This window comes from Puma concolor, chromosome E4, assembly GCF_028749965.1.
Source record: "Puma concolor isolate L17-30 chromosome E4, mPumCon1.1.hap2, whole genome shotgun sequence".
In the NCBI taxonomy this organism is placed as follows: domain Eukaryota; kingdom Metazoa; phylum Chordata; class Mammalia; order Carnivora; family Felidae; genus Puma; species Puma concolor.
Window position 1 is genome coordinate 69,335,005 of NC_141683.1, and position 24,619 is coordinate 69,359,623.

The 24,619-nt window shown below is 50.4% G+C and overlaps 2 protein-coding genes across 5 annotated transcripts in view; one reads left to right on the forward strand and one right to left on the reverse strand.

Moving 5' to 3' along the window:
* Nucleotides 1-17,626, reverse strand: part of CNIH3 (cornichon family AMPA receptor auxiliary protein 3) — a 247,843-nt gene extending 230,217 nt beyond the window's left edge. The window contains exons 1-2 of one of the 3 annotated variants that reach the window (XM_086693932.1): nt 17,017-17,375; nt 1,597-1,779 (exon numbers count right to left, since the gene is read on the reverse strand). The gene's annotated coding sequence lies outside the window, so the exon portion shown is untranslated. Of the gene's footprint in view, nt 1-1,596; nt 1,780-17,016; nt 17,376-17,461 lie in introns of those variants that run through there. The other 2 variants (XM_086693935.1, XM_086693934.1) reach the window with 2 other exon arrangements.
* Nucleotides 17,627-17,837: 211 nt separating this feature from the next.
* Nucleotides 17,838-24,619, forward strand: part of WDR26 (WD repeat domain 26) — a 37,542-nt gene continuing 30,760 nt past the window's right edge. The window contains exons 1-3 of one of the 2 annotated variants that reach the window (XM_086693921.1): nt 17,838-18,589; nt 20,198-20,297; nt 20,399-20,503. In XM_086693921.1, the coding sequence (XP_086550047.1) occupies nt 18,198-18,589; nt 20,198-20,297; nt 20,399-20,503 (597 nt within the window). In that variant the 5' untranslated portion in view covers nt 17,838-18,197. The remainder of the gene's footprint in view (nt 18,590-20,197; nt 20,298-20,398; nt 20,504-24,619) is intronic. The other variant, XM_086693922.1, reaches the window with a different exon arrangement.

Here is a 24,619-nt window from a genome sequence, read left to right on the forward strand (position 1 = left end):
CTAAAGCTATAAGATTAAAAAAGCCTCTCTTCCCCCCCCCCCCCCCCTGCAACACCTGCCGGCAGGCCCTATACGGGGCTGGTGCCTCAGTACATACATATTCTGTCCAGATACCTTCTGTTGAATGTATTTGCAAGAATGTAACTTATAAACAATTTCATTAACAATAACTCACTTATAAAGTACATCCTACGTTAAAATTACTAGCAAGGGCCAGGGTTGGGCAGGTGGGGGAGGAGGGTGGGCCCTTCCCCGGGAGCAGTTCCTGGGATGGCCACCAGGTGTCAGAGCCACCAACAATGCTCCCGGAGCCCGGGGCAGGGGAGCGCCAGGAAGGGTGGCAAGACCCCCCTGGCAGCGCTGGGCCCTTTGGTGCGAATTTTGTCTACTACAGCGTTGGGTGGGGGGAGTAAGGGGAGCTGCAAACCCCTTAAATTCTCAGGCCACAGAGTCCCCTTCACTGGGTAGCCTCTGATCCTTGGAGAAGCCATGCGAGCGCGGCCGGGTTCTCTGGGGAAGCGTGAGGATGGCCTGGGCCGTCTCCCTTCCCCAGCCAGAGGCCAGTGGAGAGGTGAGCACCGCGGGGCACACAGAGGCGGGCTCGGCCACCCCTCCTGCGCAGGTAAAGTTCTGCACGCAGAGTCGCGTCCAGCCGGGCCTGGCCCTGTCCAGCAGGCTTGGGGGGCTCAGCTCACGGGCAGCGCCCAGGGCGATTCCGGGGTGACCAGAGCCAGCCCATTACAACAAGGAGGCCGGGGTGGGGGTGGGAGGCACGGCGACCGTGGCTCCAGGCACTCTGCAGATGTGCTGTAGAGTGTCCAAAAGGAAGAGGTCCCTGGACCACACCCCGCTTCTGGCCTCAGGTCCAGACCCACTGCACACCGGGGCTTCTCACGGGTGAAACTCTACCACCTATAAGGATGCCAAGCTTGTGGAGGGGGCGGGGGTTAGGGGAGAGCTCGACACTCCCCGCACCACATCACTGACGTCTAAATGTGACTCCAGATTCGTGATCTCCACGCATTCTGACAAGCAGATGAAGGTGACCTTTTTCTGTGATTGGAATGGCCTCATCGTCTAAACTGGTCCGTCCCACACAGGCCACGTGAAGCAACAGTAACTTTTTAAGTCACTCTACACCTTACATGTCATGTGTGTAATTTAAAATAATACACCTGTTGCCATACACGTAATAAAAGCGGCAATTATCGCTAAAACATAGGTAGTGTTCATATTCAAATGCGACCGTGAATTTTATGCTCGATGTCTCAAGCGTCATATTCAAGCCAAATGATTCATTTAAAAATAAGAAAGGACAGAGCAACGTTTAGAGTGGGATCCACGTTAATGTACCACGACTGGTACAATAATCGTTGCTTTGATGTGGCCAACACTGGTCTGGCCGTGGAGGTGTTTTGTTCTCCATTCTCCTATTACACATGATATCAGAGGTACGGAATTGAAAAAATCTCTCATAATGCTAACCAGACTACTCCCGTGACCATTTCAGAGGGAACACTGTCCCTGAGGAGGGACAGACAGAGCCAAGGGAAGGGGCCGTCGAGCACCACCCTAATTTGCTCTGGGTTTGCCTACCTCAAGGAAGCCTCCCCTCCTGGATCATCCTGGACCCACTGGATTCCTGGTAAGTCAACGAGCCTCCCAAGCCCGTGAATAGTCTAGTCTCCTTCATGAGGCCACTCACGTGACAGGGTTACACTAAGGCCCAGACTGATGCCACAGGTCAGTGTCTCACGAGATCCCCAAGCTTCTAGGTCTCTGAAAAAAAAAAAAAAAAACAAACCATGGGGTGTCGAGGGTGGGAAAGGATGGAATTCAGGCCCCGCCCACTTCGCTGAATCAAATACCTGCTTGCCACACGCCCCTCCAGTTTAATCACGTTTTGGGAGGGTGAGTCAGAGAGGAGGTGGGCGGCCGTGCTTGGTTTTCCAGGCATATGGTACCCTAATGACCATGACTCCTCCCTCCACTTAAACCTCCCTGCACAGACACTCCTCCAAGCCCTGCACCCGGCCAGGCAAAAGGCCTGATTCAGAATCTCGTCTCCTCACCGGTACCCGAGGCTGATCCCCTTCCATAAAAGGGGGAAGGAAATCATCAATGTGAACGCACAAAAACAGATGACTTCCTGAGTCACACCTGAGTTTGGGCGCAGAGTTTGGGTGCAAGGTAAGGTCAAGCTAAAAGCTCAGAGGTCACGGACCATAATTATCCCTCCAGAAGGGCAGCCTTCCTTACCCGTAGCCACGCAGCTTCTGAGGCCATGACAAAGAGCTGGGCCCGTCGAAACCCAACCCCGGAGGAGGAAACATTCCTCACCAGGTCTCCCAGCCCAAGCTTCCGTGACAGGCACCAGAGGAGTAAACAGACTAAGCCAATAGAAGCAAGTGAGAACTGGTTCCCCTGCTCTCTAGATGGCTCATGACATTTCAATTATGCTCAGCACAATATAGCAAATTATTTATAACCTGTATGGAGCCTCCTGGCTTCACAGAAGAAATCTTAGTTGGTGGGGTTGAAGGAAACTAGAAGTAGAGACCAGAGAAAAGTTCACAAGTAGAAATGAGCCCGTCCAAGGAGCCGTTTGTGTCCTGGATACGTAAAGCATGGCGACTTTTGTTCAGGAAGCCGTGAGGGTGGTGTGTTTTGGGAGGTGCTTACTTGCAATTTATTTCTCCGAATAATGTAGTGTTCATGTTCTGTCTCTCTCTGTCCCTCCCCTGCTTGAGCTCTGTCTCTCTCTCTCTCTCTCTCTCAAAAATAAATAAACATTAAAAAAGTGTGTTTAAAAATAAATAAATAAACAAATAAATAAATAAATAATAAATTAGCTTTAAAAAAAAAAAACCAGGGGGTGCCTGGGTGGCTCAGCCGGTTGAGCGTCCAACTCTTGGTTTTGGCTCAGGTCATGACCTCATGGTTCATGAGTTCGAGCCCCATGTTGGGCTCCGTGCTGACAGCTTGGGATTCTCTTCCTCTCTCTCTCTCTCTCTCTCTCTGCCCCTCCCCCACTTGTGCTGGCTCTTCCCCTCTCTCTCTCTCTCAAAATAAATACAGACTCTTAAAAAAAAAAAAAAAGAACAATCTCAGGTCACCACTTTGCCAGCCCCACCTTCGATGACTAAAGGAAGTCACTGGGAACAGAACTGCCCTCAAAGTCAGGAATGTATGACTATCAGGCCTCGCCAGGACACCTGGGCAAGATACCTGGCCATCACACATGTCAGTCACGGTCACCTTGTCTGAAAAGTTTAGAGGCCCAGATTCCTTTCAATACTAAATGACCACACTGCAGAGTTCAATACATTTTCTAGATGGTCACTTCCCACAAGAACAACGGGGAACATAATTAATAGGAGAAAACCCCCCAAAATAGATCACTGTGCTGTAGCAGGGTCTATCACACTGTGTAGACGTGGCCTTGGCGTGGCCAGGCTGCTTGGTTAATCAGACACAGGGATGTGAACACTTTTTCCGGTAAGAGAGCCACCCACCCGCAGGGGAGGACGGCCTGCGATCTCCAGATCGCGACTGCGGTGGGGAGCACCTCTCTGGGGGACGGAACAAGCGTGGGTCTTTTTTGAACCTAAACCCAGTGTCTCAAGGGAACATTTTGAGTCAGAAAACAAAGCAGGCCGACAGGCTGTTTGGAGCCGCGACTCCTGCTTTTCAAGTTCACGCTCAGCCTACCTGTGGTGAGGCCTGTGGTTGCCACACCGGGGCCGTCCGCAGGGGCCAAGTGTGCTCAGAGAGGCTCTCGTTACATAACCCTCGGCCACGGCCCCGCACGTGCAGGAGCGGGCACACATGGGATTGCGCACACTGCGTGCAGGGGAAGGGGGTTAGAACACACAAGGCTGCAGGACAGTGACAGGGGTGAGCTCAGGGCCTCCTGCCGCACAGGTTAACAACAGCAGCATTTCACATTCCTGTGGTGGTATGAACCGTGTGCCTCGGGCGAAACAAAGGCTCCAAGAAGAGTAGAAAGCCAAGCAAGTTCTCAGTGAGAGGCTCCTACCCACAGGCCCTCATGACGCGGGGGACGTGGGGTAGGGCGGGGGAGACTCGGCACCTAGCGCTCCTGTGTCAGCTGTGAACGCCGTTCAGCCACTGCTGGTCAGTGTCCAGCTTGCTCCTGCTCCAAAGAATGAGCCACCTTTGACTCCAAAACCAGCTTTACCCGCTCCCCGCCCCCCTGCGATCTCTCTCTCTCTCCCCTCCACTCTCTCCACACCCCCCCTCTCTCTCTCCCCCCAACTCTCTCTCCCCACCTCTGCTCTCCCACCCCCCCACCCCCACTCTCTCTCTCTCTCTCTCTCTCTCTCTCTCCACTTCTATCTCTCAGAGGCATTTTCTTCACCGCACCCTATGACCGGCCTGGCTTCAGGTAACCAGGGCTCATTCTAAGTCACCTTGTTGTCACCCCGAGGCTTTGTGTTATCTGTTGCCTGGGCCTGGAATGCTCCCAACCCTGATCTTCACGAAGGTGGCTCACAGAGGTCTCGGCCTCTGGGGAGCCCCTCAGAGGGGCCCTCCCCGGCCCTCCAACTTCAAGCATCCCCCCACCCTGCATTCTGTCACGTGACCCTACCCTGATTCCCTGCTTGGCACTTCACACCCCCTCATTTACTTCCTGTGTGTTTCTTTCTTGCCTGTCTTCTCTCACTAGCATGCAAGCTCCGTGGACGTGGGCATTCTGTGTCTTGTTCACGGACTGTTTCTAGCCGCTACAACAGGGCCTTGCACACGGCCAGTGCTGGACGAGCGCCAGCTGAACGAGCGGACGGACAGTTGGATGAGGGAGGAGGGCAGAGGAGGCCATCCCTGCGAAGGGCCGACAGTGCGCTGGGAATAAGGCAACGAGGACTCCAGAGTCCGCCAGGGAAGATGGACATTTACCCAAACCAGTGTGGTGCAAGAGAAGCTCATGGAAGTGTGTGCAGCTGTCTGCTTGATGGGAATGTGAGGACAGTGTCAGGAAAGGTCAGAGGTGGCCAAATGGGCAAAGGAGACAGAGGGGTGACGGGGAAGGCACCTTGTCGGGGAGCATCACGGCCAAGCAGCACGTCTGGGAACAGACCGCAGGTTCCAGAGGAGCCCCGCGTGAAGCAGTGAGGGCTGCGAGGCCTGGATGGGGTGGGGGCACAGGCCAGTGCAGCCTGGAAGGGGGGGCACGTGCCAGGTCTTAAGAGAGCCTCGCGCCCCAGTCCCCGTGCGCTGGATTTCAATCCTCTGAGAGGCGGGAGCCTAGAGGTATTTTTAAGTAGGGAGGTGACATGATGGGTTTTGACTTACAAAGATAGTTTGGGTGGCAGTGAAGGCCACGAGAAGAGAACAGAGCAGAGCACGTGGGTCACTGTCCCCTCTGGGCCTGAAAACGCCCGGATGTCAGCCCTAAGCAGCAACAGAGAAGGAGGAGTGGTCACAGACTGGAAGCTGTTAAAAGGGTGGAATCAGTGGGACTCAGTGACACTCAACGTGTGGGAGGTGACGGACAGGACGGGGCTGTGGTCTGTGTGGCCTCGCGCGTGGGGGTCGAGAGGCGGCCAGGCCAGAGCGGCCGGCTCATGTGAGGCCGCCTCAGGGCCGCCTGCCCAGCCAGTTATCTTCGGCCCTCGAGCCACCGTCGGTGACAGGTCCCTCTGATGGGTGCACATCCAGCCCACGACACGGGTGATTTATCTGCTCGTGAAGATCCGCATGTTAGGATTTCAGCGCGGCCGTTCTTGGAGGCACACGCTGGGCCACCGCCACAGAAGCATGACTATTGGTCTAAATATAGACGCGCCTGTCACCTCCGAGAAAGAACAGACCAGAAGCCATGGTTCCACTCACTCCGAGGAAGTTTTAAGGGGAGAAAATTAAAGAACAAACCTTGCCCTGTCTCTCACGGCTGCGAATCGAAGCAGCAAACCACGAGTGCCTCACCTGCTGCCCTCTCCTGCCCTCCTGGCTAACTCAGGCCCCAGAATCCTCGAGAGCAGCCCCCTCCCCAAGACAGTTCTCACAGGCCTCAAGGGATACCTCACAGGGGCTGAAGAGCGGGTACAGCCGGCCGGCTGGCCCAGTGCTCTGCAAGGACCCCACTTTATTCCTTCTGTCCTGCCCCCCTGCCCCGCCCTCTCCCCCCCACCCCCCCCCCCCCACCATGAGCTGCCACCACGAGAACAAATGCGCAATTCGGAAAGCGTGGGCTCTGGTACCTGGCTGCTTGGTTGAATCCTGGCTTTGCCATGTGGGAGCTGTGTGACCCGGGCAAGTTGCCTAGCCTCTCTGTGCCTCCGTCTCGAAAATAATGCGGTAAAATAATGCGGTGATTAAATGAACGAAGCGCACGGTGAGGGCCCAGCAAATGTTCGCTGTCGTTCCCACGGCCGCCCCTCCCAGCCCTGGGGAAGCCTCGCTAAGTCCTGAGACAGGGAGCCCAAGCTGCGGGCATCCTGCTGCCAGCTCAGGGGCAGTGCCCTCCTTTTGCAACATGCTACCAACGGGGCCGACAGAGCAGGAGAGACGGCGTCCACTGCTTTCTGAAATTATCATTAGAATGTTCTTGACGGTTTATCCCCACAGCCCTCCCTTCTCACGCCGTCCTCCCAGGACTCACCGCAGTCAGAGTCTTCCGGGCCAGGAGACAAGTGAGTGACAGACACACACGGTCTCCCTCCCTCGGGGAGGGGCTTTGTTACAGGGTCAAGTGGGGCCAGCCTGGCTCCTGCTCCCTTAAGATGGGCTCTTCCCAGGAGAATCCCTCGCTCCTCACCTAAATAGATTTCTGGAGTCTTCCAAAGGGAGGGTTGAGTCCGGTCCTTTGGAAGAATGAAAGCCCAGTTGCATTGTTACATTATGTGTAAGTGGAAGACGAGTATAAGCTGTAAAAACATGCTAAATTCAAGACTAAAACAACAGTTCTGATATGGACTTTTAACTTATCTTGGACGATGAGCTACCTGTCCGCAATCTTAACATCAGGACAGGGAGAGGAAAATGAAATTTAAAAAAAAATTTTTTTTTCAACGTTTATTTATTTTTGGGACAGAGAGAGACAGAGCATGAACGGGGGAGGGGCAGAGAGAGAGGGAGACACAGAATCGGAAACAGGCTCCAGGCTCTGAGCCATCAGCCCAGAGCCTGATGCGGGGCTCGAACTCAGGGACCGCGAGATCGTGACCTGGCTGAAGTCGGACGCTTAACCGACTGCGCCACCCAGGTGCCCCGTAAAATGAAATTTTAAACATGATACCCATTCACATTAACATCAAAAACACCCGTCTGGCGCACACAGGAATCAATCTTACTGTAAAAGAGGTGCAAAACCTGCCCAGGGAATCCAGAGACATTACCAAGAAAAACGAAAGAAAACCTATATAAATGGGACAGCATGCCGTGTTCCTGGGCACAAAGGCTCAATGCCGTGAACATATTAGCTTTTCCCAAATTGATCTACGGATCGTATTCGATTCCAGTCAAAATCTTGGCGATTTTTGGTGGAAACTGACAGGATGACTCCATTTTTTTTTTCTATGAAATGCACAGGACCAAGAGAACCAAGGAAATCTTGAAGAAGAAAAACACAGTTGAAAGATTTACTCTGTCAGATGGCAAGACTTATCATACGATTAGAGCAGTTAAGTCAGTACAGTATTAGCACAAACTTTGGCCAGCAAAGGCGCAAAGATACGTGAACCGACCAAGAGAACCAAGAGGGTTTAGAAAAAGACGCACACGTGTGCCAGTCTAATTCAGGGTGACGACACCACACTGCGGGGCAGAGAGGAAGGCATGGTCTTTGGACCCTCCGGATGTAAACACGGAAAAACAAATGAGCCTTGATCCTACCTCACACCAGTCACAAAGCTAAACTCTAGGGGCGTCTGGCTGGCTCAGATGTGAGAGCGTGTGACTGTTGGTCTCAGGGTCACGAGTTCGAGCCCCACGTTGGGCGGAGAGGTTACATAAGTAAATGAACTTTAAAACAAAAAGTCGAGGAGTGTGGACGTATCCAGGGCAGGTAAAGGATACCTCTGAAGCTTGCAGAGTCTATCTGAGAAGAGTATCTCTGTGCCCTTGAGGACGGGGAATGACTTCCGAAGTAGGACACAACAAGCACGAACCATAAGGGGAGCAACTGATGAATCGGATTTCATTAAGAACTTCTGCTCGTCGAGACACCATTAAGAGACTGAAAGCAAACCACACAGCGGGAGAAGGAATTTGCAGGACGTGGGTCCAACAAAACACTCATACTCACAATCCATAAAGAATTCCACAGATCAATGAGAAAGAGGAAACACAATGTTAAAAGGAGGGAGACGCAGAAGACTTGAAAAGGCGCTTCATAAAAGAGAATATCCCATGGCACACCCCCCCCAAAAAAAAAAAAAAAAAGAACAACTATTTTAAAAGGGCTCAACCTGATTAGTCATCAGAAAAATGCAAATTAAAACGACGGTAAGACGCTGCTCAGGTCGGGCAATGTTTGATTTCGTGGCAGGGGTAGGGGCCTCCCAGGAAAGAGTCCAGTGAGCTGCACACTTAAGGATTTATGTGCTCTTCTCTATTTAGGACGCTTTCATAAACACGTTTCCTAAAAAAGCAAGAGACTTGAGAAATCTATCAAGCAAATTTAATGTGGAGACCTGACTGGATCTTGTTTCACACAAGGCAACTGTTGAGAAAGTGTTTGTGAGAATTCGGCCATCAACTGCATATTTGATGATAATGAAGACGTTGTTCTGGTGTTTGGGTGATGTGATGGTGTTGCAGCGAGGTCTTGGGGCGCCTGGGGGGGCGGTGCAGTCGGTTCAGCGTCCAGCTCTTGATTTCGGCTCAGGTCATGATCTCGTGGTTCGTGGGACTGAGCCCTGCATTGGGCTCTGTGCTGACAGTGCGGAGCCTGCTTGGGATTCTCTCTCCCTCTCTTTCTCTCTCTCTCTCTCTCCCTCCCTCTCCCTTGGGCCCCCCACTCCCGCTCGTGTACACGTAAGTATGAACTCGCCCTCTCAAAATCAATAAACATTTAAAGAAAAAGGAGAGTTCTTATTGTTTAGAGCTACCTACTGAAGTATAAATATGTACATTATAAATAAAATAATACCTTAGATATGCTTCAGTAATAACCGATGAGGGAGGACAGTAAAACAAGAATAGATGAGTTACTGGCCAGTATTGCTGGACAGTAAGCACCTGGGGATTGCTGCACAGGTGGCCCTTGAACGTGGAGGGCAGGAGCACTGACTCCCCTCCGCAGCCAAAAATCCACGTGTAACTTCTGACTCCCTGAAAACTTAGCTGTTAATAGCCTACCATTGACTGGAAGCCTTGCCAATAATGTCAATAGGCAATTAACACATTTTTATATGCATTATGTACTGTATTCTTACAAAAAAGTAAGCTGGAGAAAAGAAAGCGTTAAGAAAATCGTAAGAAAGAGAAAATACGTTCACAGGACTGGGCTCAGCGTATCGAAGAAAATCCGTATCTCAGCGGACTTGCGCAGTTGAAAGCTGTGTCGTTCAAGGGTCACCTGTACTGTTGCACTTTTGTGTACGTTTACAATCTCGTATAATAACAAGATTGTATTTTTTTTTTTAATACAATAGCTTATTGTATTTGTAAAAATAGCTCTTTAAAGCTATTGCACAGCCAAGGTGTTATGCTTTGGGGCTATCCATGACTCCTCTCTTCCACCCGGCCCCGACATAATCAAATCATATCGTGCAGTGACAATGGAAACCATGAACACTGAACCCTCAGGCTACAGGGACCGCAGGAAGTCAACTTGGCCATTCCCTCCTTATCGAGCGGGGTATCTGAAACAGAGGGGCCCACGCCACATCTGCACACTGAGCAGCACAGGAAATGTCTACTCTCAGAGAAGCAGTTAAATAGAAAATATTTACAGAAGAGTAGTCATTGATCTATACGCTCTGAGGGATATGCCGTCGTCGGAAGGTCTCTTGGCAGCCCAGGTGCCCTCCCGGGAACAGAAGACTCTTAATGGAGGCTCCCACAGCCTCCCTGAGCTAACTCTTTCTGTCTTATGCCCAGACAGTAAGCCTGTGCTGTCCAGCCTCTCGGTGTAAAGTCATCAACTAGGAATTCTTGTATAAAACAAGTCTGGGAGCCTGGACTGGTGTGGGCTTTCACAGTCGGGAAACAAACGCTTCACGAGAAAAGACTCAAGTGGTTACAAAAATAACATGACTGAGGCCTCCTGACCCAGCGTGTCTCCCAGGAAGCCCTCCAGGTCTAGTCCTTCCTTCTGGCCCTCACTCACCACTTGCCAGTGAAGGCCACTGACTTGATAAGCAAATCTCCAGGTTGCACCTAGCTTAGTTTGCTCCCCTTCTGGGCAACAGGCCATGTCGACAAGGCCTTCTCGGAGAAATGAGCTCTCCCTGTGGTGGCTCCTGGAGGAAGGACCACCTTTTACGGCCCACCCCAAGAGGCTCACTTATCTATTAATCAGGCTAATGAAACAGTGACGGCTTCAAAGGGAAGAGGCCAAGGTTTCATATACACAAAAAGGGCAAGGTTAAAAAATTAATTTATGGGACTGTTCCATTTTTCTCTTGACCCCCAGAGACCTCAACAGTGGATGCTTTTCTGACTAATACCAGGCATCTCTGAAGAGCGTAGGGGGGGAGCACACAGCTCTGAAGCCTGTGCGCCCAGCTCTCCCCAACACCAGCTACGTGGCCCCAAATTGCCAGTGCTTTGGTCTATCACCTGTGAAACGCAGGTAATGTACACGCCTCCCAAGGCCGATGAGATTAAAATAGTACAGTTTGTGTAGAGCGCTCAAAACAATGCTTGGTGTTGGCTCCTCGTGTTATCCTATCACTACAGAAGCCATGGACAGAGAGAACGAGAAGGGAGGCTCCTCGGAAACCGAAGGAAAAGAACAGTGTTGTTAAGGGGCGCCTGGGCGGCTCTGTCGGTTGACTGTCCAACTTTGGCTCAGGTTATTATTTACGGTTCATGGGTTCGAGTCCCGTATCGGAATCTGTGCTGACAGCTCAGAGCCTGGAGCCTGCTTCCGATTCTGTGTGTCTCTCTCTCTGTCCCTCCCCTGCTCATGCTCTGTCTCTCCGTGTCTCTCAAAAATAAACAATCAATCAATCAATCAATCAATCAATCAATAAAACAGTGTTGTTGAAACTCTGTGGCTAAACTTTACGAACCCATCTATTTCTATCTGTCACCAAACAATATTTGTCAATAATTTGGGGAGAGAGAAAGCTATTCCGGGGTAAGAGGTCAGAGGTCTACCAGGAAAGTGGACAGCCTTAGGTTTCAGAAACGTATACAGAAAGGCTGCTCCTTCGGGCGACAATGCAAACCCGACTCGCGCTAAATAAGGAGGCTGCAAGTCCGTGCACTGCCAGTCTGGACTCAGACACTGCCACTCCACTCGCCCCAAATCGGAACTGAGAGCTGCTTGCACTCTCTCGTCGTTAATGACCGGCATCCCTGGGCTCCTTCAAACAACTTTCTAAAATTATTGATGCTATTTTAATGTTTCACATCTGTCTACACGCTTAGTATTAGTACAGAGAATAATTTCAAAATAAGAATAATTAACCGAAGAGGTCCTGGGAATTAAAACATTAAAATTTTTAATTTTTAAAAGTGTAGCCATTAGGGGCGCCTGGGGGGCTCAGTCGATTAAGTGTCTGACTCTTGGTTTCCAGCCGGGTCATGATCTCACGGCTTTGTGAATTCAAGTCCTGCATTGGGCTCTGCGTCGGCTGGCCATATGGAGCCTGCTTAGGATTCCCTCTCTCCCTCTCTCTCTGCCCCTGCCCTGCTCCTGCTGTCTCTGTCTCTCTCAACAATACATAAACGTTAAAAAATGTTAAAAGTCTAGCCATTAGACACTGTGTGTACCTTCTGAAAACATATTGTCTCTTAATTAGAACTTGTTTCTTGTTAACAATCATTAATTGTGTTTTACCGTGGACTGTTCTTTAATGATCATAATGCCAGAGAAGTGAACAAACAGCACATATGACACTGAGAATGAGGAATGCTGCCCAAAGGGCTTGCTGTCTACCATGCAGACTCCAGGGGCCGTGAATTATTTAGCTACTTTTCAAAGTTAATAAATAGGAGTGTCTTTTTGCCCTTTATTCCCCAGATGAATTTAACCAAATGAGAGAAAGGGGTGGGTACATTCAGTTAGCAGTCTGGGCACACAGAAGACACAGGTGATGAAAAGGAGACGTAAAGAATGTATAGATTTCATGTCAATTAAATATGCACAACACTGCTTTATCCGGCATGTTTTCATTATGACTAAATTGTCGTGAATATTTTGATGGTTTTTGAGGGTATTTTAAAACACATGAGTACCTTAAAAACATGCATTAACACACACACACAAAAGAAAGCAAAATCCAAGTGACACTTAAAAAAATACTCATAGTTAGAAAATGCAAACACCGAAGGATCAGATGGAGAAAATAGTGCCTTCCCACCGCTGGAGTCCTTCCACCCCAAGGTTTAGGCTTTTCTTGGGGAGCCTGTGTGGCTCAGTCAGTAAAGCGTCCGACTCTTGGTTATGATCTCGCCATTTGTGAGTTCGAGCCCCACACTGGGCTCCGCGCTGGCAATATCTATTGATGAGTATTATTATATTTATTAATAAGTGTTATTAATTTATTGGTAAATAAATATATTATTAACATAATAAATGCATATTGCTAACAAATACATTAAAAAAACAGAACAAAAGTTAGGCTTTTCTATCCTACTGGAAAAATGATGTATGCACATATGTTGACTTGTTTACTAAAAGAATCATATTTTTTTTCTTTTTTTGTGAGAGAGAGAGAGCGATTGCAAGTGTGCGTGGGGGAGGGGCAGAGAGAGAGGGAGAGAGAATCTCAAGCAGACTCACGCTCGGCGCGGGGCCTGTCGCAGGGCTCAATCTCAAGACCTGAGTCGGATGCTCAACCGATGGAGCCCCCTAGGCGCCCTAAAAGCAGATTACGCAGTTTTGCTACATGCATTTTTTCCTTAATAGTGTACGTATCCTGATACTTTCAGATCAGCACAGCTATTACCACATTCTTTTTGCTTTTGCACACGGCGTTTCAGGGAATAGCTTTGCACACAAGGCTTGGTGTTGTAAGTGGTTTTTCAATGCGACCTGCTGCCAAAGTCCATGCAGGTGGCTCCAAGCGGTCTATCCCACTTGTGTGGTTGGAAAAGAACGCGTCTAGTTTCCTGGGTGGATTTGGGTGCTTCGGAAACTTTCCTGGGACGCTCTGATTTACACCCCATGGGTCTCGGGAACAGCACGGGAAAGGCCTGTTTCCGACTGAGGGACATGAATGCTTCTGCCTGTTCGCTTTTGAGCGTGAGGGTTCCCGTGGCAATGCAGGAGCCTGTCTTTGCTCTTAGGTCCTTTGCGCTCAGGGCCGCTCAACGCGCCCACCCCCTGCAGGCTCACGGCAGGAGGAGATGTTTGCGGAGGAAACAGGGGAGCGCGGAACTGGAGCGAACAGCGGGTAGGACTGCCAGGTTAGCTTGCCTTCGCTAGCGAGCAGGTGTCAGAAACTCCCCCTCACTGAGGACCGACGATAAGGAGCTGCCTGCCTGAGGGCCGGGGGCACGGGAACACAGTCACATGGGAGAGTGACCACAGGGTCTACGGCTCAGGACTGGTAAGAACAGGAAAACCATCTTACATCTTGGCACTTAGTTGCCTCAAATCCTTTTTGAAATGATGGCGGGCTTAAGATCTATTTTGAGGGGTGCATGGGTGGCTCATCAGTTAAGCATCTGACTTTGGCTCAGGTCACGATCTTGTGGTTTGCGGGTTTGAGTCCCCGGTCGGCTCTGTGCTGACAGCTCAGAGCCCGGAGCCTGCTTCGGATTCTGTGTCTCCCTCTCTCTCTACCCCTCCCCCACTCATGCTTTGTCTCTCTCAAAAATAAATAAAGACAAATAAAGTTTTTTTAAATCCATTTTGAAATCTTTTGACAGCATTTTCCCAAACGTTTGCTATATTTGTTACCTTGTTTGACTACCACAACAACTCAACAGGTAGGCTGAGGTCATTTTCTGTATGTACTTACAAGACGGAATGACTACAGGGCAGCAAAGTTACACAACTCACCCGAGGTTGATCAGCTAAGTGTTCTGACTCCAAGCACTGTGCTCTTTCCTGATCTCTCCCTCACCCACCCAAGTCCCAGGCCAGCCTGCGAATGTCAGAACGCTGAAGAAGAGCTAGGAAAGGAGCCAGGGATAGAAACACACCCTCCCCAGGGATACCTGAGATCATGAAAACTACCTCTTCCTAACAAAAATTTAATGAATAATATTGATGTTGCTAAGTACCAGGTTGAGATACCAAAGCCACATCGTGACAGAATAATAGTCTTGACTCATTTCACAAAGACTTCTACGATAGGGCTGGCTCAGTCGGTGGAGCGTGGGACTCCTGATGTCTGGCTTACTAAGTCTGAGCCCCAATGGGTGCAGAGATTACTTAAAAATAATAAAAACTTAGGGGCACCTGGGTGGTTCAGTCGGTTAAGCATCCAACTTCAGTTCAGGTCATGATCTCGCGGTCTGTGGGTTCGAGCCCCGCGTCGGGCTCTGTGCTGACAGCTCAGAGCCTGGAGCCTGCTTCAGTATCTGTGTCTTCCTCCCTCTTCTCTTCTGTCCCTCCCCCACTGAGGCTCTCTCAAAAATAAACATTAAAAAAAATAATTATTAATAATATTAATTATTAAATATTACAAAGTAAAAAAATTGTGGAGATGTGCTTTTATATCTTATTATAAACACACATAGTATCTCAGCTTTTTAAAAAATCCAGTAGCTCTTAATTTTTACGGTTAGACACTGCCCTGGATGGTACTAAGAAGTTGTCATTTCAATATCCAATGCCTATTTCTTGAGTTGTCTTTTTTTTCTAAGTCTTTTTTTGAGAATGTCCTACAGAAAAAACATATTTTACTTGGTAAAGCCTAGATACATATCTGTCATTGAAACAAAACTTTCACAAAATCCTAATTGCCCTTCCTATGAGTGTTTTCCTTGGATATTATCTATGTTTTCATTCTCTTGGGGACAGAGGTCTAGAAAGGCTCCTCCCTGTGGACTCGAAGAAGGGGTCTTAGTAAATTAGAAAACATTACAAACAGCCTTCAAAACCGAAGGGCCACGTAGGTGCTACTCTAGGATGCTGGAAGTCAGGAAAGCCTCCCTGACGGGGCCCAAAATGAACTGAATCTCGAAAGACGAACTGGAATCAGAAGGGTAGAACTTCAAAAGATGAAATGAGCCCAGCACGTCTAGGGGACAGTCACGAAGGGTTCATAAAGGGAGCGGTAAGGGATAAGGTCGAAAAGAAAGCCTGCGGTCAGTCTGCAGAGAGCAAGACGGAAGGTGGGTTTCATCCTGGAGGTGATAATGGCATTACTGAAGGTGAGTGTACACAGAGCTATTCCAGGATTGTTCTTCCGCACACGGACTGCAAACCCAGCTCTAAAGCCACTCAGAGTTCAGACACCAGGTTCTCCAGCTATATTGTAGCACAGAGAAAAATGTGTGTGCACGTAGACTTCATAAATTCAGAATTCTAGTGAGAGCAGTCGGGATCACATAAAAAAAAAAATAGAAAAGCTAGGATATACGTATTAAGTTTAGACAGCAACTGAGCCCAGTTTCTGTGTCTTTTCATCCTGTTTACTTTTGTTAATGAAGTGTGAGCCTTATCTGCACTAAGTAACCATTTCCTTAGGAAAGCTATACACTTCACCGAGAACCTATCCTCAATGCTGTTAGTAGCCTGACAAATTATTATGAACAACTCTTAATAATAATAAGGTTGTCTAAAGTGAACATACAAACAGGGCTCTCTGAAGGTGTTAACCATCCAGTAATTCAGGCTCTGCTGGCTACAGGGACAGTGCCCTACGATCCTTAGCTGGCACTCGGGTCTGTCTCAGGAGAATAAAAACATCCAATGTGAGTCACCTTGCGATTACACCGCCACCTGGAAGCATATTTAAGTGATGACAACTACAAAGCTAGGTCTCTGTAGGACCCTGCATGAGACTTCCTCTCCCTTCTTCCAGTCTGAGGATCAACAGAGCTCAGGATTCCTTTACCAATTTCTCCTCGGCATCATTCTTTACCATTTTTCCAAAGTGGAAAAGGACAGTGTCCCAAGGCCTGGTTAAAGCTACCATGACTTGTTATTACGGTAAATTTCAGAGACAGAAAATGCTTAGTTAAATCCGTGTTTTTTCCAGAGGAAACGACTTAGGAGATAGATTTTTTTTTTTTTTTAATTTCGGAGAAAATGCACACACTAGGTGTGTGAGCGATCACCCCCACACGTAAATAAAACTCGTTTGGGGTAAGGTAGACCACTCACCAGTGGTCAAGGTTCAGCCCAGTCTTTGCTGCTGAATTTCTGCAGCAACACAAACACGTACATCACAGTGACACGGAAGCCTTACGTTTCACCAAAAAATGCCATGCCTGGATCCCAAGCGGAGTTCAAATCCCGCTGGAAGAGATGCACTTTTGGAGGAGGCGGATGGGAGGCAGAGGGGCCGCCCCTAGGCAGGTGCCCGAGCGCCGCCGGTTTCCCCGCAGCAGTCCACCTCCCCAGGGGGTGCACGGCTCTCGTCCGCCCGCCGCCCCAGACCCTCGGGCGGCACGCGCAAATTCCAGCTGCTCCACACTAGGACCAGGAGGTTGTTCGCCCGGGGTGACCGCTGGCTGAGCCGCCGGGGCCTCCCACCCTGCGCCTCCTCGTCCAGATCCCGTCGCCCCGTCCGAAGCCCGCCGAGACCCCGACCCCCCTTGACCCCGAACTCGACCCGGCGTGCGCCGACACCAACCCCCACCAGACCCCGGCCCGCGCCGGCCCTGTTCCACCCCCTAACCCCAGCCCCGATGCGTACCCGCGCCGACCTCGACCCTCCTGACCCCGGCCCGCGCCAGACCTGGGGCTGCCGCACTTACTGCTGCTAAGGCGGCCGTCGGGGTCGGGCCCGCGTCCGCGCGGGGCCGGGGTCGGGGCTGGTGTCGCGTCCGGGCAGGGCTGGGGTCGGGGTCGGCGCGGACCGGGGCCGGAGCTGGGGTCGGGGTCACGTCCGGGCAGGGCCGGGGTCGGGGGTGTCGGGGCCGGGATCGAGGCCGCGTCCGCGCGGGGCCGGGGTTGGGGGCAGCGGGGCCGAGGTCCGGGTCGAGGCCGCGTCCGCGCGGGGTCGGGGCCGGGGTCGGGGTCGGGGCCGCGTCCGCGCGGGGCCGGGGTCGGGGACGGCGAGACCGGTGTCGGGGTCGCGTCCGCGCGGGGCCCGGGCCCGGGTCGGGGGCGGCGGGGCCGGGGTCGGGGTCGCGTCCGCGGTCCGCCCGCCCCGCCACCCCGCGCACGTGCCGCCTGACAGGCCCCCCATAGGCTCCATACCTGCCACCGGAAGTGAGTGAGGAGGGCAGTATAGGCATTTCCTGTGACGCGAGCGCCTGGACTCCATTAGGCAGCAGCTGGGGGAAGAATCAACACACCAGGGAGCGGAGCGCAGCCACCGAGCGCCGAGGCGGCCGCTGCCTCCGCCGCCGCCCGCCGCCGCCGCCCGCCAGCGCCGGGGCTCAGCCCCGCGGCGGGCCCCGCGCCCCCCGCCGCCGCCCGCCGACCCCCGGCGCGCCCCCGCCGCGCTCCGAGCCGCCGGGGGGGAGGGGGGAAGGCCCGGACCCTCCTGCTCCCCCTCCTCCTCCTCCTCCTCCTCTCCCTCCTCCCGCCCCTCCTCCCGCCCCGGCCCCGACCCCCCCCTCCCCGCCCCCGGCCCCCTCGCCCCGACCCTCCCCCGGCCCCCGCCTCGCCCCGCCGGCTTCCCACCACGGCCTCTCTCGGCGAGGAAACTCTGGCCTCCGCTTCCTCCTCCTCCGACTCGGACGCCGGCGGAGCCTCCCCGCCCCCGCGGAAGAAACCCCGAGCCTCGGCGGCGGAGGGAGCAGGAGAGCCCGGGGCTTCGGCAGGCAGAGCAGGCCTCTCCCCTCCGTCCTCGTCGTCCTCGTCCTCGTCGTCGTCGTCGTCCTCCTCCTCCTCCTCCTCCGTGGTGGTGGTGGTGGGCCTGCCCCCGGCCGCGGCCCCCGCCGCCGCCCCCCACCGAAGTAGCGGCCACAGCCTGGTCAGCGGCGGCATCATGCAGGCCAACGGGGCAGGAGGAGGAGGAGGCGGCGGCGGCGGCGGCGGAGGGGGCGGCGGGGGCCAGGGACAGACCCAGGAGCTGGCCTGCCTGTCGGCCCAGAACGGGGAGTCGTCCCCGTCGTCGTCGTCGTCCGCGGGGGACCTGGCCCACGCCAACGGGCTGCTGCCTTCCGCCCCCTCCGCCGCCAGCAACAATAGCAACAGCCTCAACGTCAATAACGGGGTCCCCGGCGGGGCGGCCGCCGCCACCGCCGCCGCCTCGGCCGCCGCCGCGTCCTCGGCCACCCCGGAGCTGGGCAGCAGCCTCAAGAAGAAGAAGCGGCTCTCGCAGTCGGACGAGGATGTCATTCGGCTAATAGGACAGCACCTGAACGGCCTGGGGCTCAAGTAAGTGTCCTCTCCGGGCGGCCGGTGCGGACGGGCCGGTGGGGGGGGGGGGGGGCGTAGGGGGGAGGGAAGGGCAGGGGGGCTGCGCGAACGGGAGGGGGGCCGGGGACTCGTCTGTCGGTCCAGACAGATGCGGGAGTGTGTCCGGGTGCGGGGGGAGGGGCGGACGGAAATAATGGACCTCGGAGGGTTTGTTTTTCGAGTGTATGTGAGAGGCGTCTTTGTGGGACAGCCCCCCGGCCCCCCCCCCCCCCGCCCTGACGGACACCCCCGGGCAGAGCACCAGCCCGGGAGGACAGTCACCTACAAGTGTTCGCCGTGGCGGAGGGGCCGGGACGCTTGGGAGGGAGGCCGCGCAGGAAGCCTGGTGGGAGTGACGAGCGGAACCCTGTTGTCATTTGAAGGCCCTTGTGTACGCGCAGGAGGCCTGCCACCAACTGCCCCAGGCCCCGGTTTCGGGCCCAGAAAGCCACTGCCTGTGAAAAAGGGACAGCTGATGTGCAGATTCGATGCGGGTGGCCTTGCAGTGCCTAAAGCTGGGTGAAGGTGGACAGCGACCTGGGCCACAACCCACCGGGCCGTGCGCACAAAGAAACCCTGCCCGGGTGGAAGGTGGGGTGGGTGGGGGTGCCCTGGACTGCCGGCCAGTTCCGCTTGGAAGCAGGGGCCCCAGTGAGCTCTGGGCCAGCCCAGCTGTGGTTCTGGATTCATAGATTTGTTGGGGGGGGGGGGCACTTTCTAGAAGTGACTTCAGTGTTCTGATTCTCTGGCAAAACGCACGGAGTTGAGCAAGAAAGCATCGAATCATAAACCCAAACATGTAAAGGAGAGAGTCTCAGGTATCGAACTATCTGATGAAAGAAACTACATTTGATCAGTCTTTTCAGCTCACAAAGACAAACACGTCTTCGAAAGATTTCACTTTGTTCCCTGAGGAAAAGGATTAGTATGAAAACAGATTTTGTAAATGTGAACAGAGCATATTACTGAGACCAGAAGCAAGCTGACAGCAGCAGGAGGAAATAACTCGTGACTGTTTGGAACCTACACCATAGTAAATTTGCTATTTTTAGTAGAGCGAGAAAGAGAGTGATTTTTGATGCTGGATTTATTTTAATTTTAAAGAGCGACCTAGTAGAATTTCCGTGCGAACGTAGTATCTGGATGTAAGGCCCTTCCTTCCCTAACCCAGGTCGTCCCGATCACCTTATCTGGAGCTGACAGTTTCTGTCTTCTGAAACGTTGTAAGGTGGTTAGGTTAGTCTGTCCCTCCTGGGTCTTCGTTCATTTGACCCGTCTGTTACGGCACGTCCTTGGAGATTTCGTACTTTGCTAAACTGCTGAGGAATTACGTGGTAAAAATCGGAAGAACTTCACTCTAATTCTGGTTTCAAGAAGGCCTTTAACTTGACATAAGCACAGGAAGGTGGCAGTTTAAAAATGCAAGTTTGGTGAGCCAAGCACATTGAAAAGCTCTTTCTTTCTTTCTTTCTCTTCATCGTGAACTTAGCTTGAAAACTTCCGCAACTGTTGTTATGGACGTTAGTGTATTTAGAAGGGTAAACCCTAAAGTTGGCCAGGTCTGTTTACACTGTATCTCTCCTGCAGCCAGACTGTTGATCTCCTCATGCAAGAGTCAGGATGTCGTTTAGAACATCCTTCTGCCACCAAATTCCGAAATCATGTCATGGAAGGAGACTGGGATAAGGTAAAGTAGGGCATATAGAGCTGTGTGACTGCTGCTAAAATTATATATTTGGATGTGCATCCGGTGACATTTCTGTTTTTCTTTTATACCAATTTTTGCAGGCAGAAAATGACCTGAATGAACTAAAGCCCTTAGTGCATTCTCCTCATGCTATTGTGGTAAGAGGCGCACTTGAAATCTCTCAAACGTTGTTGGGAATAATTGTGGTAAATACACTTTTGTTCTTAGTTTCACATTCATGCTTATTTTAGTAGGTTATTGATAATTGTAGGCTTCTGTTACCTATAAAAGATAAAGCCTAAAAATTGTTAAATTTTGCATAGTTAAGTTTGTAAACTGCGATGAGTGTTAATGATTTAAAGTTTTGAGTTTTATGTCTTGAAAATCGTGTTAAATGTCTTTAAAGTCATGTTTAATAGATGTGTCGTTCGAACCTAGTTTATAAATTAAGCTTCTACAGAATTGATCGAGGGGTGTTTGTGCTCTCGGTGCCATTAAGAACAGTTTTATGTGGAATCAAACATAAGTTCTACTTTTCTATTATCTATACTGAACGTACCAGCAAAGGAGCTGCATCCTAAGGATGCAGAGGAGATCTATCCTAAGTAGCTGGTACATTGTCTTTTTTTTCTTTAATCTTTGGGAATAACAGTCCATTCAACCCACCTCCTTCGGTGTGCTCACCATTTTCCATTCTTGCAGTCGTGTGAACTGACAGTGTCTGAGTTGGTCAGTGTATATTGGTCTGGTGGGGGGTTTGTGAGCAGATCTGACCACGGAGCTCGGCTCACAGGCCTTCTTTCCCTGACGAGGTCAACTTAGTAGTTAAACTGGTTAGCCTCTCTGCTCAGTCTTCAGGAATCTTTTTACACTGAGAGGACCTTAATTCTTCTGTAGATGTCGGTGAGGGAGAGGAGGGGATAAGATGTTCTGAGTGCCTGTGATTGGAAACCATGGAGAATCAGCTGCAGGCTCCTGGCCTTTTAACTTCTAGCTGATTCATTTGTTGTCAGAAGCAGTTTCCTGTCTGGTGGGGGAGGGAAGGAGCACCAATAGGAAGTGAAGTAGGGAAACCAGCTGTTTGTTAAATATTAGTAAGTGACTACTGTTACCTTTGGTTGTTGTTTTTTTGTTGTTGTTTTTTTTGAATTAGGCCAAACATTAATCTTTCTGCTTTTGTCTGTAAACCTGACAGGGTCTCTTATTTTTGTTTTTGGCGTGTGTGTATGTGAATCTTAATTACAAAAGAGTTTTCAAATTCATGATATGATTTTATACAATAATATATAATCCTAGGGAATAGACTTAAGGCGAATTAAAGGTACAAAGTATGAACAAATGTGGATTAGTTTAAATTGATGATCTAGTATACATGTTTTTGCTCTCAGTAAATACTTAAATATTAAAATTTTTACTTTTGAATCAGATGATTGATAATAAAATAACTCGTGAAATAATCAGTTCCCTGTCAAATATTAAAAATGAAAACAGAAGTTAAACATCTATATTTAAGAGGGTTATAAATTTTCCAGCAGTTGTAAGTTTCCCCCAGTCATTATGTTTGGGTTTTATCACAAACAAACAAACAAAACAACCAAGTATATTTTAATGGAGCAGTTTCTCATAAGCGATTAGCTCTGGCAGAATGGAAGATAACCCTGAAATAAAGACAAAAAATATAAGTGTGTGAGTTTTGGGGAGATTGTTTCCCTTTGGTAAGCTTTGCTTCAAATTACATTTGTAATTTAGTAGTGAAATTTTAATAGGCTCACTTCCTATTTTTTTCTTATAGAAATGTGGGGCTTGTGTCTTGGATTTAGGGTATGACTGTCTCATTTGAAATCTTCATTAGAAGCAACATGTAAACTCAGGAAAGGTAGTTGCAGATAATGAGGAGGAATCCTTTCTTTTTACAGCCTGTTCAGTCTGTAGAACGTTCTAGGATCTAATAAAAGATGAAGCTTAAATCTCTGGCTGAGCCTCACGCCATCAAACTTTTTAGGTATTTATACGAAGAGAAAGGTTCCAGGTTTAAGATCCAGTTCAGCATTTTATCACCCTTCGAGTCTGTGTTCAGATTTGCTCCTCTCCCCACTCGATCTCCAGAAAGATCATCTAATCCAAGCGTAGTTGTAATAATGCCATGGAACACAACATGGAGCTTTCTTTTAGCGTCATTATTCTTACTGTATGCCCAGACACATTTGATGGCTTAGTCTAGGCTAAAATTGTATTTTACTTTTTAAACTTTTCTTTCAAATTTATTTATGTTGCGAGAGAGAGAGAGAGAGAGCGAGAGAGAGAGAGTAAGAGCATGTGGGAGGGGGAGAGAGAATCCCAAGCAGGCTCTGTGCAGAGCCCGACTTGGGGCTCAAACCCACAAAACCATGAGATCATGACCTGAGCCGAAATCAAGAGTCCGGCGCTTAACCCAACTGAGCCACCCAGGCGCCCCTATATTTTATTTTTTAAACTCAGATACTTTTATTCACCCAATCTACTCCCTGCCCGCCTGCCCCCCCCAATACCATATTTTTAAATGCTTTCCAGTCAGATGATACCAGAAATAGCAGAATTTGCTCTGGACTTTCTGGAAAGTGAGCTCGTGAATCAACATTTTTCATTTTGGGTTCAAATATGGTTTGACACGTTTGGGGAGTTTGGGTTGGTAGTAGAGGCCAGTAGAATAGGAAACTAGGTCTAAAAGTTTTATGTATTTTTTTTTTTAATTTTTTTTTTAAACGTTTTTATTTATTTTTGAGACAGAGAGAGACAGAGCATGAACGGGGGAGGGTCACAGAGAGAGGGAGACACAGAACCTGAAACAGGCTCCAGGCTCTGAGCTGTCAGCACAGAGCCTGACGCGGGGCCCGAACTCACGGACCGTGATATCGTGACCTGGCTGAAGTCGGACGCTCAACCGACTGCGCCACCCAGGCGCCCCTAAAAGTTTTATGTATTTTTTAGTGTATAGAAATGTGTTTAAGAATAGTGTTCAAATGCTAATTGGAGGGACAGAGATTAACTAGTGTATTTAGAAGTTAAATAGGGAGGGGTTTTGAAAGCCATGGTTTAAATAGAATTCATTTCCCCTTTCCTCTGAGTCATGGTTTAATTGCTACGACTTGGTTATAACCTTATTCCAGAGTTAGTGAGAGGCACTCCTGAGTTAGCTAGGAGGCTGCCCGGGATAGCCAGACTTCCTGTGCAACTTCGGGGTTTTCCTTCCCGTTGAATGGTGGGAGGAAAGAGTGAAGCAGCCCCGATACTGGGTGGGCCGGGGGGGGGGGGGGGGGGGACAGGGACAGGGTTTACCACGTGGAGCTGTCCCTTATCCATTTCTTGCGTTAGATGGTAGGAGGGACAGAGACTCCCTGGGCGGAAGGGCTCTGAGAGATGATCAGAGGACAGAAATAATCTCTCACAGAGGTCCCGCTAGGAGCTGGGAGAAGACAGAAAGGGGAGCCTGTTTTCTTCGTCTCTTTCTTTCTTCATTTGAGAAGCTTGTGCTCTTAAAGCAAAAAAAAGTTAATAACGCTCCGTCCCCAGCTCAGCAAACTTTACTTTTGCCCAATTTTTTAAAACTTTTTTGGTAAATAATTAACATCATTTATGAACGATGTTAATTTTCTCGAACTTGTGTTCACAGTTTTGGGAAGTGAATTACAGTTGTACTCTTCATCTTTCTCATACATGTCAAATACAAACCGAACTGATTTTTAGGAGAATAAATATTTCCTCTTCCAACCAAATCGCTCGCTGTGCTTGGCCAGCGGTGTGTCACTCGCCATGCCCGCCACCAGGGTTTGGTGCCCCTGCGAGGGTATTCTTTGTCTCAATCCGGATAGAAGGCCTCCTCGGGTAGTCTGTGCACTGCCTGTCTGGTGTGCCCCGTATGTACAGGGAATGCGTGTTCACATCGGCTTCTCCGACCACGTCCTCTGCCTGTGTCCTGTGCTGCCTCTGCCCCTTAGGAAGAGAGTAACATCGTATCGCAGGCTCTTGGTGGCAAGATAAAGGGGAAACCCCACTTGGGGCACTGTCCCTACCTACACTGAGCGGGGGTGTGCCTGGAACCTAATGATAGATACCCAGAAAATAAAGATTCGCCCTGAGTGCTAAAAAGTAATTTTCTCCAAGTTTCCAATTGCTGAGAAAATTTATTGAAGAAATCAAGTACACATATTATTGGCCAGTTCCATGTGGCATTTAAATGAAAAATTTTGCCGCTAAACAGGATTCTCAAGTTTAATTAGAAACACTACGTGAAATGAAACTTGTAACAGCCGATCGATAAATGGAAATCTACATTTCATAGAGGT